Source organism: Embiotoca jacksoni, unplaced genomic scaffold (assembly GCF_022577435.1).
Source record: "Embiotoca jacksoni isolate LCO1_2020_lvr unplaced genomic scaffold, fEmbJac1.0.p SCAF_20, whole genome shotgun sequence".
Classification (NCBI taxonomy): Eukaryota; Metazoa; Chordata; class Actinopteri; family Embiotocidae; genus Embiotoca; species Embiotoca jacksoni.
Genome location: NW_027185341.1, coordinates 7,538,906 through 7,554,437, shown reverse-complemented (window position 1 = coordinate 7,554,437; position 15,532 = coordinate 7,538,906). Strand labels below are relative to the sequence as shown.

The 15,532-nt window shown below is 44.5% G+C and overlaps 1 protein-coding gene across 2 annotated transcripts; it reads left to right on the top strand.

Annotated features, from left to right (window-relative positions):
• The first annotated feature begins 1,185 nt into the window (after nucleotides 1–1,185).
• zc3h7bb (zinc finger CCCH-type containing 7Bb) lies at nucleotides 1,186–15,481 on the top strand. 2 transcript variants are annotated; one of them, XM_069156064.1, is made up of 21 exons: nucleotides 1,186–1,379; nucleotides 2,180–2,241; nucleotides 2,367–2,403; nucleotides 2,706–2,903; nucleotides 3,504–3,662; nucleotides 3,850–3,990; nucleotides 4,075–4,117; nucleotides 4,214–4,452; nucleotides 4,542–4,827; nucleotides 5,692–5,750; nucleotides 5,931–6,030; nucleotides 6,291–6,452; nucleotides 6,587–6,792; nucleotides 6,885–6,985; nucleotides 7,581–7,762; nucleotides 8,038–8,117; nucleotides 9,308–9,564; nucleotides 9,674–9,779; nucleotides 10,133–10,241; nucleotides 10,984–11,117; nucleotides 11,326–15,481. In XM_069156064.1, the coding sequence occupies exons 2-21, from the start codon at nucleotides 2,183–2,185 to the stop codon at nucleotides 11,359–11,361; spliced, it is 2,694 nt and encodes an 897-aa protein (XP_069012165.1). In that variant the 5' UTR covers nucleotides 1,186–1,379; nucleotides 2,180–2,182; the 3' UTR covers nucleotides 11,362–15,481. The 2 variants fall into 2 exon arrangements, with proteins under 2 accessions (XP_069012165.1, XP_069012166.1); XM_069156065.1 differs by having other exon boundaries at nucleotides 1,186–1,707.
• The last annotated feature ends 51 nt before the right edge of the window (nucleotides 15,482–15,532 follow it).

Below are 15,532 nucleotides of genomic sequence, written 5' to 3'. Positions count from 1 at the left end.
AAAATTAGTTTTTTTTTTTTTTGGTACCGAGTTTGCAATCAAGATCATGATGTACAGGGTCATCAGTGCAAAATGTACTTGTTGAAAACAAATTTCAGCGTTAAAGGTTGGTCACGTGCTGCTGATGGACATTCCTACCAAAAATAACAGGTGAAACAAAAAGAAGAGAGAAACCACCAATCAGGGGCGTTGGAGCTGATTGGCACCAGCATGTCTGTAATTTAAAGGTAAAAGTTGATCGAGGAGTTTGTAATAATTCTTCAATGTTTGGGTCGCCGTCCGACGGGACAATGTCCAGCGTTTTTTGACTTGTTTGATGAAAATATGTGGCTGAAAATCAGGAGGTCCTCAAAAGATACCCACACCCAAGAAAGGACTGGGTCCTCCGTGGGTGACCCCGACTCTCAGGCCCCTGACCCTTTCACGGCCCACCTGAGGAGATGGAGGCAGCGAGGACGTCCTGCACAGGGGGTCAGAGAAGATGACCTGAACCCGCAGGTTGAATCGTGACTCTGGGAGGAGCTGAGCAACGAGGTCATCCTGCTGAAACCAGCAGAGAGCGGATCAGAGACCTCCACCCGAGGCAAGGCTCTGTATTCTGTTATGACATATGGGGCTGCAAGTAAAACATTATTTTGCTTATCAATTCAATTTCAATAAATAAATAATAATAATATGTGCCAAGCACACGTTCACAACAACATTAAATGACGACGTTACAGTCTAGCGTGGATACATAATAATAATGTAAAGAATTAATACATCAAGACACGAGTGTCCTGGAAGTAGATTTCAGTCTCCACATGATTGTGACGCATTAATAGTAGTGTAGTTGTCGGGACTGTGAGGGAGAAACCACGTGACCCAAACAGTGACGTTGCCTCTGCCGCCCTCTGGTGGCCTCTGGTGGCCTCTGGTGGCCTCTGCCGCCCTCTGGTGGCCTCTGGTGGCCTCTGCCGCCCTCTGCCGCCCTCTGCCGCCCTCTGGTGGCCTCTGCCGCCCTCTGCCGCCCTCTGGTGGCCTCTGCCGCCCCTCTGCCGCCCTCTGCCGCTCTCTGCCGCCCCTCTACCGCCCTCTGCCGCCCTCTGCCGCTCTCTGCCGCCCCTCTACCGCCCTCTGCCGCCCTCTGCCGCTCTCTGCCGCCCCTCTACCGCCCTCTGGTGGCCTCTTGTAGTTCTGCTGGAAACTTGTTGCAACACCGCACTGTCCAAAACAGCTAAGCCGTTAGCCGAGCAGCAGCGGAGAAAGCAGCGCTGCGTCCACACACCAATGACAGGGACACCGACCCTACAAGCATGCTCCCGGACATTGACTGATACTCGGCTGGCTCGTTGTTCCGACAGTTATCGCGCCGCTTGTCTCTGAACCGAAGTGTGGAGGTGAGAGCAGCCGAGCGGAGCTCCGGGGTCCGTTCACCTGCCCGGTGGAGCCGCTCACTTTGGGTTTACGCGTCAGCTGGAGCAGTTAAATGAGACGACATGCAAAGCGAGTGACTTTAAAAAAAAAAAAAAAAAAAGAAGAAGAACGAAACCAGTTTTGTTTTTTAAATCCACCTTTTTTTTTTCCTCCTCCAGTAAAGTAGTGATTAGCATTTAGCACGAATTAGCATGTAGCGTTAGCTGGCTAATCCCGACCACCTCCTGGGAGGTGAAGTCCGGCAGCGCTCCTCACGATAACCGCTTTAACATCTCTAACACCTGCTTAGATGTGAGCTTTATGTCTTATATGCCTCCGTGTTGGTTTAACTTTCTGCACGAGTTGACATTATTGACGTTTATCTCACGCTAACGTTAGCTCACGGTACCACACACACACACACACGCAACGTTTAAAATATGTCCGGGACATTAAAATGTCCTTTTCCACGCGTGAATGTCTCTCCGTACGTTCAGTGTCAATCCTCAGGTTACCTGAAATGTCACCGTAGCTGACGCTGAGGGGTCGCCGGCCTCGGCGCGAGGCGGCCCGGCCGTTTTGTTTACGCAAGTCCGGTGACCGCTCGGCTTGTTTGAGTGACAGGCCTCGGTCTGTCACTCAAGATGTGTTCACTTTTAAAAGCGCGTCCTTCAGGACAGTTTCATGTAAAATGTGGATATTTCACACATTTGGCAGACAAAGCGGTAAATGCTGTTGTGTAAGTTTTGAGTTTTAAACGGGTCAACCACATCCTCCTCTTCAGGTTATGGATCCTGAACGACAGAAACGACGAGAGGACATTCACAAGGCAATGAGCTTCATCCAGTAAGAGGACACGTGTTTGATGCCTCCTTTTTTTAAAAAAAAAAAACGAATCGTTGTTATCGTACACCAATTTTACTTTGAGATGACAAACATCTTTTTTATTTTTTTTTATGTCCTGTCCACAGGTCATCGTTGCCTTTCCCAGAGCCAGAGAGTTATGAGGTTTGCATCGATCCTGTTCAAGTTTTTATCAGCAGTGTGCTCATACTGTGTTTATATACTCATTGCTTCATACTCCGTAATCCCACTCGCATTTTGTTCTGTTATTACCTGAACCTGAGCTCCGACATGATTTTATGTTGTCCTCAATCCTCTTCTCACTTCAACTCTCCTTGTTCCTTTTTTGTGTCTGACCACCTCGTATTTCCTTTCCAATACTTTTGTTTGTCACCCTCTCTCAGCTCTTCACTCATTCAATCCTTTCTTTATTTTTTTTAACTCATTTTCTACACGATCCTTTTCAGGCATTTCTGACCCAGTTGGTGGTGAACTTGCTGGACGAGGGAAATTCTTGTTTTCGAGAGGGAGACTGGCGTCAAGGAAGCCAGCAGTACGGAGAAGGGATCAGCGTAGCCCGCTACGCCCAGGCCGAGGCCCTCGTCATCCCCCACGAGCTGCTGGAGAGCCTCTACGTCAACAGGGCAGCTGCCTTCTACCAGACGGTGAGGGGGGGGGGGGGGGGTTGCCTGCAGATTGACTTGACAACATGTACATTTCGGTGAATAGAAAATTGTAGAGAATGGATGTATGCTTGACTTTTCATTGATCCATTACAATTAAAACTACAGTTTTAAAATGATATGAAGCCTTGCTTAGATCAAAGGTTCACGATGAGATGAAACTGTTTTTGTATGTTGCAGCGAAAAGTTGCAGCAGTTTAAACTGGCTCATCTTTGCATAGGCCTCTGGGTATATTCCTGTGAAGCTCCCATGGATGACATCAAACTCTCAATCTTCTCGTTTCTTTGTTTTCACCTTTCATCATAACTAAAAATGCAACTTTTGCAAGTAGCTCACTTTCACTATCCTTATTCGTGTTTTAAGATGCCAAGAATTATATCCAGGTCTGAAAAACCCAGAAAACCTGTCAGAAGTGCAGGGAGTCGTTGCCATGGAGATGTTACATCGTGTCATTTGGTTGCTTCGGTGTAAACTGGCAGGTTTCAGTGTCACAGACTTGAATTCCAAAGGCCTTCTTGCTCTTACTGTATATCTTGTATGTCCCTGTGTTGTTGTTGTTGTTGTTTGTGTTTCGGTCTCAGAGGGAGTATGACCGCGGCCTTCAGGACTGTGACAGCGCACTGTTTGTGTCAGAAGGCAGTCGCAGGGCTTTGTACCGCAAAGCGATCTGTCTGAGGGAGCTGGGCCGACTGCGAGAGGCTTATGAGTGCGGAACCAAATGTCTGCTCACAGCACCTCACGTATGTTAATAGTTATAACAAATTACTTTTCACATTATTTTTTAAGTATAAAATGAGCAGAACGGGTGAATTTAAGTGCCAATGTGAGTTATTGATGAGATGTATTTGACGACTTCATAGATCACTCACCTGCAAATGAATGAGTGATCTGAATTGGTTGCTCTTGTTTTGATATGTCCTCCTCCAGGACAGGCAGGTGAGTGAACTGGCCCAGGATCTTGCCAACAAACTGGGCCTGAAGGGTCGTAAAGCCTACGTCAGCCCTCAGATAGAGTCCACAGCCACAGAGGGGGAAAGTCATGGTGAGAGTTCCCCACCCACAGGAGAGGTAGGAGCCGCTGTCACATGATAGATAGAGGTTGTAATGTGGTTGCCGAATGAGAGGCTAATGGTGTCTTTTCTGTTTCTGTAGATGTCCTCCAACGGGCTGGAGTCTCTGGGTGACATTGGGCCAGGTAAGGCAAACTGGCAAACCTCGAGCTTGTCCGCTCCCACCCAGACTTCCATGCGTTTCCTTCACTTCCCTCCTCATTCCTGTTCTTCCTCCTCAGCTGACCTCTCCAGCGCACAGTGCATCCCGGCTCCTTTGGCCACGCCCATCCCAGTCAGCGACGACCCCTCAACCAGCGTGGTAACCTCGTGCACCGAGCTGCCAGAGAGCCCCAGCAGCCAGTCCCTGCCTCCCATGCCGTACTCCGTCCCGGTGTCGGAGCACATGGACGAATGCAGCAGCGTCATCAAAGAGGAGCTGGACAGCCTGTTGGAGTGCATCCCCAAGAAAGTCAGCGAGGTGAGTGGAGAACACAGACAGACAGACGAAAAGAAATCAGCCCAAACATGGTCATAATTACTTCATGAAGTTCCCGTCTCCTCCTCCAGAGTCCAGTTCAGGGTGCTATCCCCACCAACCTTCCCAACACGGCTGTTGGTCTCCGGCCTCCTTACTCACCAAGCCTTCCAGCCCCGTCGTCCCAGCTCCCCCAGGCTTTCTTCAGCTCCATGAGTGACATGCCCCCTCTGGATTCGTACGCACCGCTGCAGGACCAGGGCTCCACCCAGGCGCAGGACGCACTGGGAGGCTTTTCCACAGGGGCCACAGACGGAGAAGGGAAGGCAGGAGTCGCCGCTGGCGGGCTCGACTCGTTGTTGGAGTACACTCTCCCTGGTGAGCACCGCGGCAAACTTCTTATCTTCACATATTTAATTTTATATCGAATTTAAGGATTCATTTGTGCGTGTATGTGTGTTGCACTGCGTTGTCGTGGTGGTACAAGAATTGAAAAGCGTTCCACTCATTATCTCGATGTAAAACATTATGTAACTGAAAGACAAGCACAGTGCACACGGTGCTATCCCTGGTGGCCATGTGAAGTTATTTTGACCCAGTGAAATGTGTCGCGGTGCTTCAGCCTAGTACGGAGCAAAGATTCACAATCAGGCAGAACCTTTTTAGAACGTTGCAGGAAAAGTTGCCGCAGTGTGAACTGGCCCATCTCATCTCGACTGAAGCCAGCTGACGGTGTCACCTGTTACTCAGCTTATCAAGTTGGCAGTTTCAGAACGCAATGCACTATAGTTAGCAAATGACAGAACTGCTCCGAAAAAACAGGAGCAATGTCCTGTCTCAAGGTCATGGCATAAACTTGTCTCTTTCATCACTTTTGAAAAAGCAACTGTTGCGTGTAACTCACTGTCACTCTCCTCAGTCATGTTTTAAGAAGCTACAAATTATATGCAGTCACAAAAAAGCCTGAAAACCCAACCGTTAAAAAAACAGAAGTGGACATGTTATACCGTCTCATCCAGTTGCTTTGTCGTGTAAATTCGCAGGTTTCAGATTGATGCAAACTGGAAAAGTTTAAAATCATCTGGTCTTAATTCTTTGGCTTGAAGTGGCCTTTAGCCACCAGAGCACAGCTCCTCGGGAGTTGGCTTTAACCTGCGATGTGCGTCAGCAGCAAACAAGTGTGAGTCAGCACCGTTACAATATGGTGTCTGACATCCGTGTCCTTGTGTCTGTGGTCTTCAGGGGGACGAGTGTGTCACAGCTTCATCCCCGGAATGCGTAACCACGGTGCTGCACATGCAGTGAGTAAAACACATCATCTGTTACTTTCTTTGCATCACGTGTTGCAGAAAAACTGCTTTTTAATTTGTACGGTTAAATGTATCGTCTCATGAATTGCAAGCTATACTCATTCGTAGCTTTTTTTTTAAAAATTCATTTTATCTTTATAAATCACATCTTTTTATGCTCTTCTTCCTCAGAATGGTCCAGCAGGAACCAACCTGTCTCTGCTCTCCAGGAATCCTCTGGCAACCACACACGAGTTTCGGCAGGCCTGTCATGCTTGTTACAGCAGAATAGGTCAGATAAAGTAACATCTGAGCCACTCTGTTGTACTAACCTTTCATAGTCTACTCTTTGTCCTAATTCTTTCAAAATGGTCCAAGTGGGATTTTGCAGCGTTGATTTCTCCCTCAACAAATTTGCAGGCATTAATCGCTGACAAGTAGGAACTGTAACATTACTGATTGAAATCTTTAAAAAGTAATGAAAATAGATTTTTTTTTTCTCTTTTTTTTATATAATCTGTAATCTAACCTCCCCTGTCCTCCTCTCCACAGGTCCTCGAGTGATGGACTACAAGTATCAGCCAGAGGCAGCGCATCGCTGCAAGAGAGATGTGCTGCTGTGTCGCCTCAAAAACGCAGATGACCCGACCTGGAAGAGGATTCGGCCCCGGCCGGCTCGCAACAACTTCCTGGGGGCGTTTGTACTCTGTAAAGGTGTGTTGACATTTTGATGTTTGTTTTTAGATGAGAAACTCAGGTTGGTAAATTTCCACTGCCAGAGGCCGCTGAAATTTGGCAAATATTGTTTTCTATTCTGTTTAACATCCTTCTGTCCGTCGGGCCCACAGAGGTGCAGGAGCGTCAGGAGTGCCAGTACGGGGAGAACTGTACGTTCGCTTACTGCCAGGAGGAGATTGATGTGTGGACGCAGGAGAGGAAGGGCGCGCTGAGCCGAGAGCTGCTGTTCGATCCTCTGGGGAGCACAGAACGACGGGCGCTCAGCGTCACCAGACTGCTGCAGCTGCACATGGGCATGTTCATGTTCCTCTGTGAGGTGAGGCCGCAGTCTGCCACAGATTCCTCTTTCTCATTGTGTTCTCGCTGCACCTTCCTTTACTTATCCGCATTTCCTTCCTTTTTCTTCAGGAATGTTTTGACAGTAAGCCTCGCATCATCAGCAAACGCAGCAAAGAAAACTTAGCGGTCTGCTCAAACCTCACAGCTCGGCACCCATTCGACGACAACAAGTGAGTGGAGTTTCTACGTCTTTGTTTTGCACAAATATTATGTCTTCAAAAAGAGCTCAGTGAGGTTTATTAACAGTGTGATAAAACAAGGTGAAAAAGTGAGAACATCACGGTGATGTGCACGGAGCAGGGCGAAGCTATAACTTTCCTGACTACGTGGTCCCAGTTAGTTCCTTGATCAACATCAGCACCTGACTTACTTGGTTTTCGTGACCACTGGTACGTGCACATGTGTGATTTAGCGTTCTGGAGCGTTTCAAGTGTCTCTATTGCTGATTCGACAGAAAATGTAATGCTTCCTCTGTTCAACAGGAGGCAGGCTATGGTTAAATCGCAAATGTGCACATACCAGTGGTAACAAAAACACATGTAACACTGGTCCTGATGTTGATCAAGCGTGTCGTTGAATACTTACTCATGAAACGTATTGGTTCCACCTGCTCGACAGGCATTAGTGCTGCGATCTGTTCGTGAGCGACAGCAACGGTCTCTGAGCTTGTTGATCGCGCCTCTATATTTTCTAAAAGCCTGCGCTGTCCTGCAGAAATGAGAAAAGTCTATCGTCACACATCTTAACCCCAACTCTGACCCGCAGGTGCCTGGTGCACGTGGTGAGGTCAGCCAACGTGCGCTACAGTAAGGTGCGTCCGCTGCACCCCCTCTGCCAGTTCGATGTTTGTCGCCACGAGGTCCGCTACGGCTGCCAGCGCGAGGACAGCTGCTCCTTCGCTCACTCTGTCATAGAGCTCAAATGCTGGGTTCTGCAGCAGGACACCGGTGGGTAGAACACAAACACAGAGAAACACTTTCCGTTTGTTGACAATATCATTACATTCCTTTCAATTACTTAAAAAGAGTTAGCTCTCGGATGTAATAAAATGTAATAAATATAGAGGCCAACCATATTGGCAATACTGAAATAAAGTATAGCAAAATGTATGCTGTATTTGTACGATGTTATAAATGAACATCCTAACCCAGTATCTAGAAATATAAGTAAGTTGAATTGTGAAATGTTTTTTCACTTGAGCTGTGTCTAATGTTTCCTTCAGGCATCACCCACGAAGAGATGGTGCAGGAGTCCAAGAGACACTGGCAAAGGTTGGAGCAGAATGCACAGAAACAACAAAAGGTGAGGCCGGAAACAATTGGATATCTTTCCCCTGGTATCAAAGAGCTTCTCCTGTCAAGCGTAACGAACACAGAGGTTCATGCTCCCCCACCAAAGCAAAGAGACCAGCTAGTGCCGTCACTCAGACTGGGTCTCCCAACATGGCAAAGCCACTGAGGACTACATTTAGGAGTTGCACTTGTGGGTTAGATGTTAAACTAATTGTGTCTTCAATATCATTTATTCTTGTAGCTAACTGTAGATTTGGAGCATAGAGGGACTTTTTATTTGTTTAAATGCAGAAGTAAATTATTGTTTGTTTGACAGTGAGATCACAAACCTCCCGTTTGCCATTGTGCATTTTTTTTTAATTTTTATTCTAGATAGCTTTTTTTTGTTGGGTCAAATATTATAAGCAGCTGTATACTGGCCTATTTAGTGAGGATAATACAGCCCAAAGTTGAGGATAATGTCCACAGACAGCCAATCAGAGTCCGCAAGTTGTTGTTAAGGGAACATCAGTAAATCTTATTATCCACTGAAACCCTTCATGGGCGACATTTAGGCAACATTGATAAATTGTAGTGAACTGATAACCTACATGTGAGATGTTTGTGGAACATCTGTAAATTATACATACACACACACACACACACACACACACACACACACACACACTAACCCCTCTTAAAGTGCATGAGTCTCTGCATGAGCATCAGTTACATGTTGCACCACCCATCATCACAAGTAAAATTTCAACCTGTTGAAAACAGTGAGCTCTCTCAGCGTTGTCTCAGTTCTTGACACAAGAGTTTATTATCAAGGTCGTCCATGCTGGCAAAAATGTTATTATTTGAATTTCTGTTCTTATATCATAATCAAAGGGAACTTCACTGTTGTATATAGTATATAATGAATCATTAACATCATGAAAACATTTACAAGGTGACAGTAAAACTCTGACCTATTGACAAAGCAGGCCAGTTATGTTGGTGACAATATCATAGTAGACACTAGAAATGTTCACTGTGATATTGGAGTCACGCGCTTCTTTCTCTTTTACCATTTCTCAGCCTGAATGCAATTAATCATAAAAGATGGTGAATGTTTCCTGTGTCTGTATCTGTTAAGATATCATTCTGGCAAAAAAGGATGCTTCATTTTTTATCTTCATTCAATAATGTAATTCCCTGTTTCTCCATCTCTTCCAGCCCATCCACATACCCCACCCGAGCAGCAGCATGCCTGCAGGAGGGCTGGGAGGGCTTGGCGGTGTGGGCGGCGGAGTGGGTGGAGACGGCATGGGCGGGGGTGGTGTGAGTCCGGTGGGAGGGTTAGGAGCAGGGGCGGGAAGGGGGCGGCCCCTCAACCTGAAAATGAAGTTTGTGTGCGGCCAGTGCTGGAGAGAAGGTCAGGTCAACGAGCCCGATAAGAACCTGAAGTACTGCACGGCCAAGGCGCGGCACAGGTGAGGCCGGACTCCCACACGCCGTCTGTGTTTTCTAACCAGTCAGTTCAGCATCTAACCACAGTTTGTTTCTTTTGCTTCTTTGAATTCATGTTCGCTGTCTCTTCAGCTGGACAAAAGAGCGCCGGGTCTTGCTGGTGAAATCCTTCGAGAAGAAGAAGTGGGTTGTTGTTCGGCCTCTTCCCTTCTCCCGCACATACCCACAGCAGTATGACGTGAGCTCCTCCATTTTGTATTTGTCCTCTTCTCCCTCTATCCGCCCCGCCGCCGCTCTCACGTGCTCAGTACAGCTGACTGCTTTCCCCCCCGAGGGACAGGTGTTGTCGTAACATACCTCTTAATTGCAGGCTTACCACATCCTCGTGGTTCACCTGTAGACATTTTAAACAGCTCTTACTGGCAGCCGCAGCAGTTGTTCAACATTGTGTTGTCTGGAATTAAATTACTCCACAGTAACAACTGTCACGATCACAATACAAAACTAAACTTGCTAATTCACCAGAGATCCATCAGAAAAATCTTTACACTCCTTACACGTTTCACTCTGTGACCCTTTCATTTCCCCCAGATGTGTGTGCATGTGATGAAGCAGAAGAAGTGCCACTATATTGGGAACTGCTCCTTCGCCCACAGTCTGGAGGAGAGGGACGTCTGGACCTACATGAAGAACAACAGCTGTAAGCTCCTTGTTCAATATACAAGTGATATACAAGAGTGGCTGTGAATGAATTAAAACCACATATTACTGCTCAAATTTAAGGAACCAGTTTTAGTTTGTCATTTCTAATAACATCGCATGAAAACGGTTGACTTTTTGACAGATTTGTACAAGGAATCGTTTAATCCTTTGTAATACAGTGACTACAGATAAAGTTAATTTCAACAGCACCATCAGGAAAATTGGCTTTTTCAATCAATTATTCAACAAAAATATCAAGAGATGTAGCACCTCATTTAAACTGAGAATACAAAACATCAATTTGATGTCATTTGTTTGAGTATATCACCTTTTTATAGGCACTATTTTAAAGATGATCACATATTTTCATGTTGAAATATGTTGGAAAAAGTCAACAGTTTCAATGGGATGTAGTAACTTGTTCACACTTATCTAGTGTTATTGTGGAAATATACAGTATGTTACTGTACAATCAGTAATCATCTTTTTTCACTTTTATTTTATTTTTGTAGACATGCACTGTAATTGTTTTGTTTTTTTGTGATGGAAATTCTTATTTTTGTGTGTTTTTCGATCTCATCGTGTCCTCTGGTCTAGCGCGTCTCTTGTCCCGCCACTACAATCACCACGAAAGCCCATAATTACATTGATTTGACTCCACTCGCACTAATTGTTGTTACATCACTGCCTCCAAGGTTACTGAGGTTGTCTTCCTTCTTTCTGATCTCGCTCCTCCTCAGTGAGAGACATGCAGCAGATGTACGAACTGTGGCTGCAGCTCACCAATCAGAGTCGACGCTCGGATAACTCGACTGTGACGCCCCCACCGGAGGACAAGCAGGTCACCATAACAGCAGATTACACAGAAAGCATGGTGAGCGCTTAACAACACAGCCAGACCCGCAATATTTGTCCACAGATCATCTCATGGTTGCTAAGGCGACTCAGGTAGCTGTAGGGGGGAAAAAAACAAATAAATGTTCTGAGAAAACCTTCGAGAGATCTTTGCAGGATAGTTGACAGTAACTGACTGTTTCTCTGTTCACTCCCGTTGGCCTGATCGTTGATGTGTATCATTTCAGGGAGGCAGACGGTTGTCGGACGGAGACGACCTCTGAGTGTTGCTGCAGACAGAGAGACGGGCCTGCCAAACCAGCCACATCCAAACACTCTGTCATCTCTTCAGTCTGACCTCCTCTAGCAGCGAGAGAGCAGGTGGACACAAACATGTGGTCGACCCCGACGCTCATAGACACACACACACAAACATTTACACACAACACACAAACCACAGGCAACAATTAACACGCAGAGAAAAGCTTTGGAGGTAAAATGCAAGAGTTTTTCTTGAGCATGTTGTTCTCCGTCATGCTGCAGTTACATACAGCACCTTTAGGTTCCCCTTCAGTAAATTGTACCACAGAAAATCCAGACAACTAGTTTTGCTGTGACTAAAATAATCTATTAGTGTTCTGACTGAGCATTCGTGTCCACCAGGCATCTATTTTTTTTTTTTTTTTTTATTATTATTATTTTTTTAATCCTCATAGCACTGAAACAGTTCTTGGATGAGCGCGCTGGTCGCAGCTCTTTAATTTTGTTTGGCGATGGTTCAAAACCCCATTAAAGCTCGGCTCTAAAAGTTGACATTTTAACTTCAGAGTGCCAGAAAAACGCTAAACTCTTAGTGCTGTTTATGACCGTCTAAACTGAAGAAACTATGAAGCATTGAAAAAGAAGAGGTTCCTGGTGGACACGCCTCGCTAAGCTCCGGAAATCCTCCTCTTCTTCCTTCACGGGAAAATAGCGAGAAAGTCGAAATCATTTCATGGAAGTTGATTTTGAGTATTTTTTTTATTTTTTTCAAGGGGAGTTTCACTTCCTTGTTATAATTTCTGCCATATTGGTAGAACACTATGAATGTAACGCCTGCATGGGCCTTCAAAACGAGGAAATTAGTCATTTAAAACGTTGCTATGGTGGAATGTGTGTAGGTATAGTTGCGTGCCCAAAACCTTGTGTAACATTAAACAGTCCCCCCTTCTTTAATATATATATTAAAAAAAACAACTTTGACAGCAGTTTATGCAATCCACAAGCAGTGACCCACATGCACACAGTCGTATGTAAACTTAATGATTGCTGCCTGTATTGAATCAACATTTGCTCGACAAAACATGGGGCGCAAATATGCTTTGTCAGCGAAAAATGATCAAACACATTCGGCTAAGTTACACAAGGCTAAAGGCTCGGAGCGGTTGTTGCCAGAGCAATCAAGGGGATACACACCATATGATAAAGTGTACTGGCAAGCAGCAGACATATGAGACGTGACTGCAACACACACACACACACACACACACACACACACACACACACACACACACACACACACACACACACACAGAGAGAGAGAGTCCTGGCCAGAGCTGCTCTCAGTAATAGACCAGTTCAGACTGCAGATTTCCATTTAAAATACATGATGACCTCACCTGGACTGAATGAAGAATGGTGAAAATACCGACCTACCTAAGTTGTGAAAACAAAGATAAGATCTTTGTAATAATGTGTGGAAAAAAAGACGTTTAATGATTTAAACACAGAAGAGCAGGTAGAGAGAAAGCTTAAAGAAAAGATTGATAAAGATGATTGGGAATATATTTTTCTAGCTTGATTGCTGAAATATTGAAGATAATTTGAATGTAAGGGCAGGTTGCCACAGCTTTAGTTCAAGTGAGGTCATTATTTGCGTAAAAACACCAATCATGCTCCAACAGCCTTCAGATGGAAACCCGCCTTCCTCATATGCACCCAAATGTTTTGTTCCTGACAGCTAAAGGTAGCTCCTCACATGAAGCTTTTCACAAAGGGCAACCTGCCAGCTTTAGACAGGGAACCAACCCACACCACATATTGTGCCTATAAACCAACACATCAACATGTGACACAAACACACACACACACACACACACACACACACACACACACAGGCAGGATATCTGTTGCCATCTTATTCTAGCCTTTAATGTGGACAGACACGATGAAGGTATGTCTATATTCAGATACACCCATATTATACATATTTACAAATAATGGTATACTACTAATAATAATTGATAACTTAGCGGTTAAGCTTAATAAATATATAACCTGAAAACCTGTATTGATTACATAGAAGAACTTCTTGTTATTGAGGTATTGCTATATGACATGTATCGCTGAACTAGATGACTATAGTGAATTTTTTGTTATTTTATTTTGAAAATCTTCCTTCTGTGTGGGTTGTTCCAGACAGGGCTGTTTGAAGGGATTAGAGATGGACGACTGAGGGTTAAATCTTTCAAATCTGCGAATCAAGCCAACTTGAGAGTTGTTGTTTTTTTCCTCCACAACGGCAGCAGCTAAACTGGACGTAGAGAATGTGGAAACTTTCCTGTCCTGTAATGTTTCGATCAAAATTCAGAGAAACTACGCTTTATGGTTTAAGTAATCATCGAGGATTAAATCAATAAATGGCTTCACTTTACAAAAGTATGATGTCAATCAGTGCGGGAAAGTATGTTGATCAATAGGACCAAACCTTTAAAAAGAGCAAAGAAGAGAGACTTCAAACTACATAAGACTCGGTCAGCGGACAACCAAATCTGCAGCGTCTGAATTATCCAGCGTGAAACCTGACTTTAAAACCTGAGCAGGATTTAGACGGCCTCTCTTCCCGAGCTGAGCCTAAAGTGCAGATCCCAGGTCAGTTTTTCTGACAGCACGTCGGCTCTCGTCTGGAACAGCCCAGCCATTAGCTTCTCTGAGGGATCGTATTACTACTCCTCCTAGTATTATGATGAATATGATGACTATAATGATTGCTATCTATGGATCTATTTCTATTTCTCTTCTATATGCTTATTGATATATGTATGTTAATTGCAATGTATAACTCTCTCTTTATATATGTATCCATGTATGAATATAATAATTAACAGTAAATATGCGTCTGTGTATGCGGCAGTGCGCCAGCTGTCTGGGAGGCAGTGAGCGGGAAAACGTGCGGCTTCTGACACCGACTGAGTTTTTCCTTAGTGCTACACGTGAACGTCGCCTGAGCTCTGTTTGACGGCCAAAGGATTATTAAAAAAAAAAAAGTAGTTGATGATTGAATTATATTTACTGTAAACGGTCTAAGATCAAGCTCACTGCCTGTGTTGTTGTTTTTTTGTTTTTTTTTAATGGATTGACCAGACAAGGACAGATCTGGAAACAAAAGCATACATGGAGGCCTATATACTCCTGTATAGCGCCTTATTCAATATACTACACTTATAAGATGATACATACCCCCTATTGTATAATCCCGCTTACTATATACACTATATGATACCTGATACCTATTATAATACTTAGACACCCTTATAAGGTAATTTAGATAAGAGATGGGCTGTCTTTTTTTTCTGTGGCTGTGGTAAAGTGTGCTGTGGTCAGGTGCAGGCAACGTCAAGGCCATGATTACAATAGTCTTTATCTACTCGTCTGGTACTCGTCAACAGCTGTTTGTTTTTCTTTAAATGCAGAAGATCCATGCTGACTTTTATGAAAACGTGTTGTTGTTTTTTTTCCCACTGTAGACGTCGGATCCGTTTTCTGGTTTAATCAGCCGTGTCAAAATGTTGAACTCATTCCTGAATGTGTGCATTAAGTTATTTGGAAAAGTTTTCTGCTCGGGCTGGATGTCCCTAAATATCACTCGACCTAAAGGTTATCGTCTGTTCTGACTTCTGTGAGTTTCTGTGAATCGGCTCTGGTTAATACATCCTGCTGCAGTTAAATGAAGTCACATGGGTCTCAGCTGTGAAACAAGTTTCTGCTCCACAAATATTCATCTCCCCCCCGTTGCCGTTCCTCTCTGCCCTCCTGCCGCCTGATGCAGTTTGCCTCCTTTAATCCGCAGCACCAACACACCCACACAGCCACAAAAGATCTTAATGAATCGTTTTTCAATAAGTTTGAAAATTCTCAGTTGTTTCAGTTTGTTTTCAACAACTCAAATGAAGAAACCAGGGTTGTAAGAAGTGGAAAAAACAAGGCCTCTTTTTGTACTGTATTTTTACATTTGGTTGTTTGGCGTTTTGTTTTTTCCTCTCGACTTTGTTTTCTCTTTTCTCCTCCCTGGTTGGAAGTTCATGATCACACATGTGGACCAAATCTCTTGAAAGCATTTAATAAACTGTTTTAGAAAAAAAAAAATGTTTTATGTATTTATCAAAGCACTCAATTCACATTTAAGGATTAATGTCC

Bases quoted from the DNA above. Each gene is read 5' to 3' on its own strand.
- zc3h7bb (XM_069156064.1), top strand. From the start codon at position 2,183: ATGGATCCTGAACGACAGAAACGACGAGAGGACATTCACAAGGCAATG. The intron at 6,453-6,586 runs GTGTGTTGACAT...TCGGGCCCACAG, and splicing joins GGCGTTTGTACTCTGTAAAG to AGGTGCAGGAGCGTCAGGAG. The intron at 11,118-11,325 runs GTGAGCGCTTAA...GTATCATTTCAG, and splicing joins CAGATTACACAGAAAGCATG to GGAGGCAGACGGTTGTCGGA.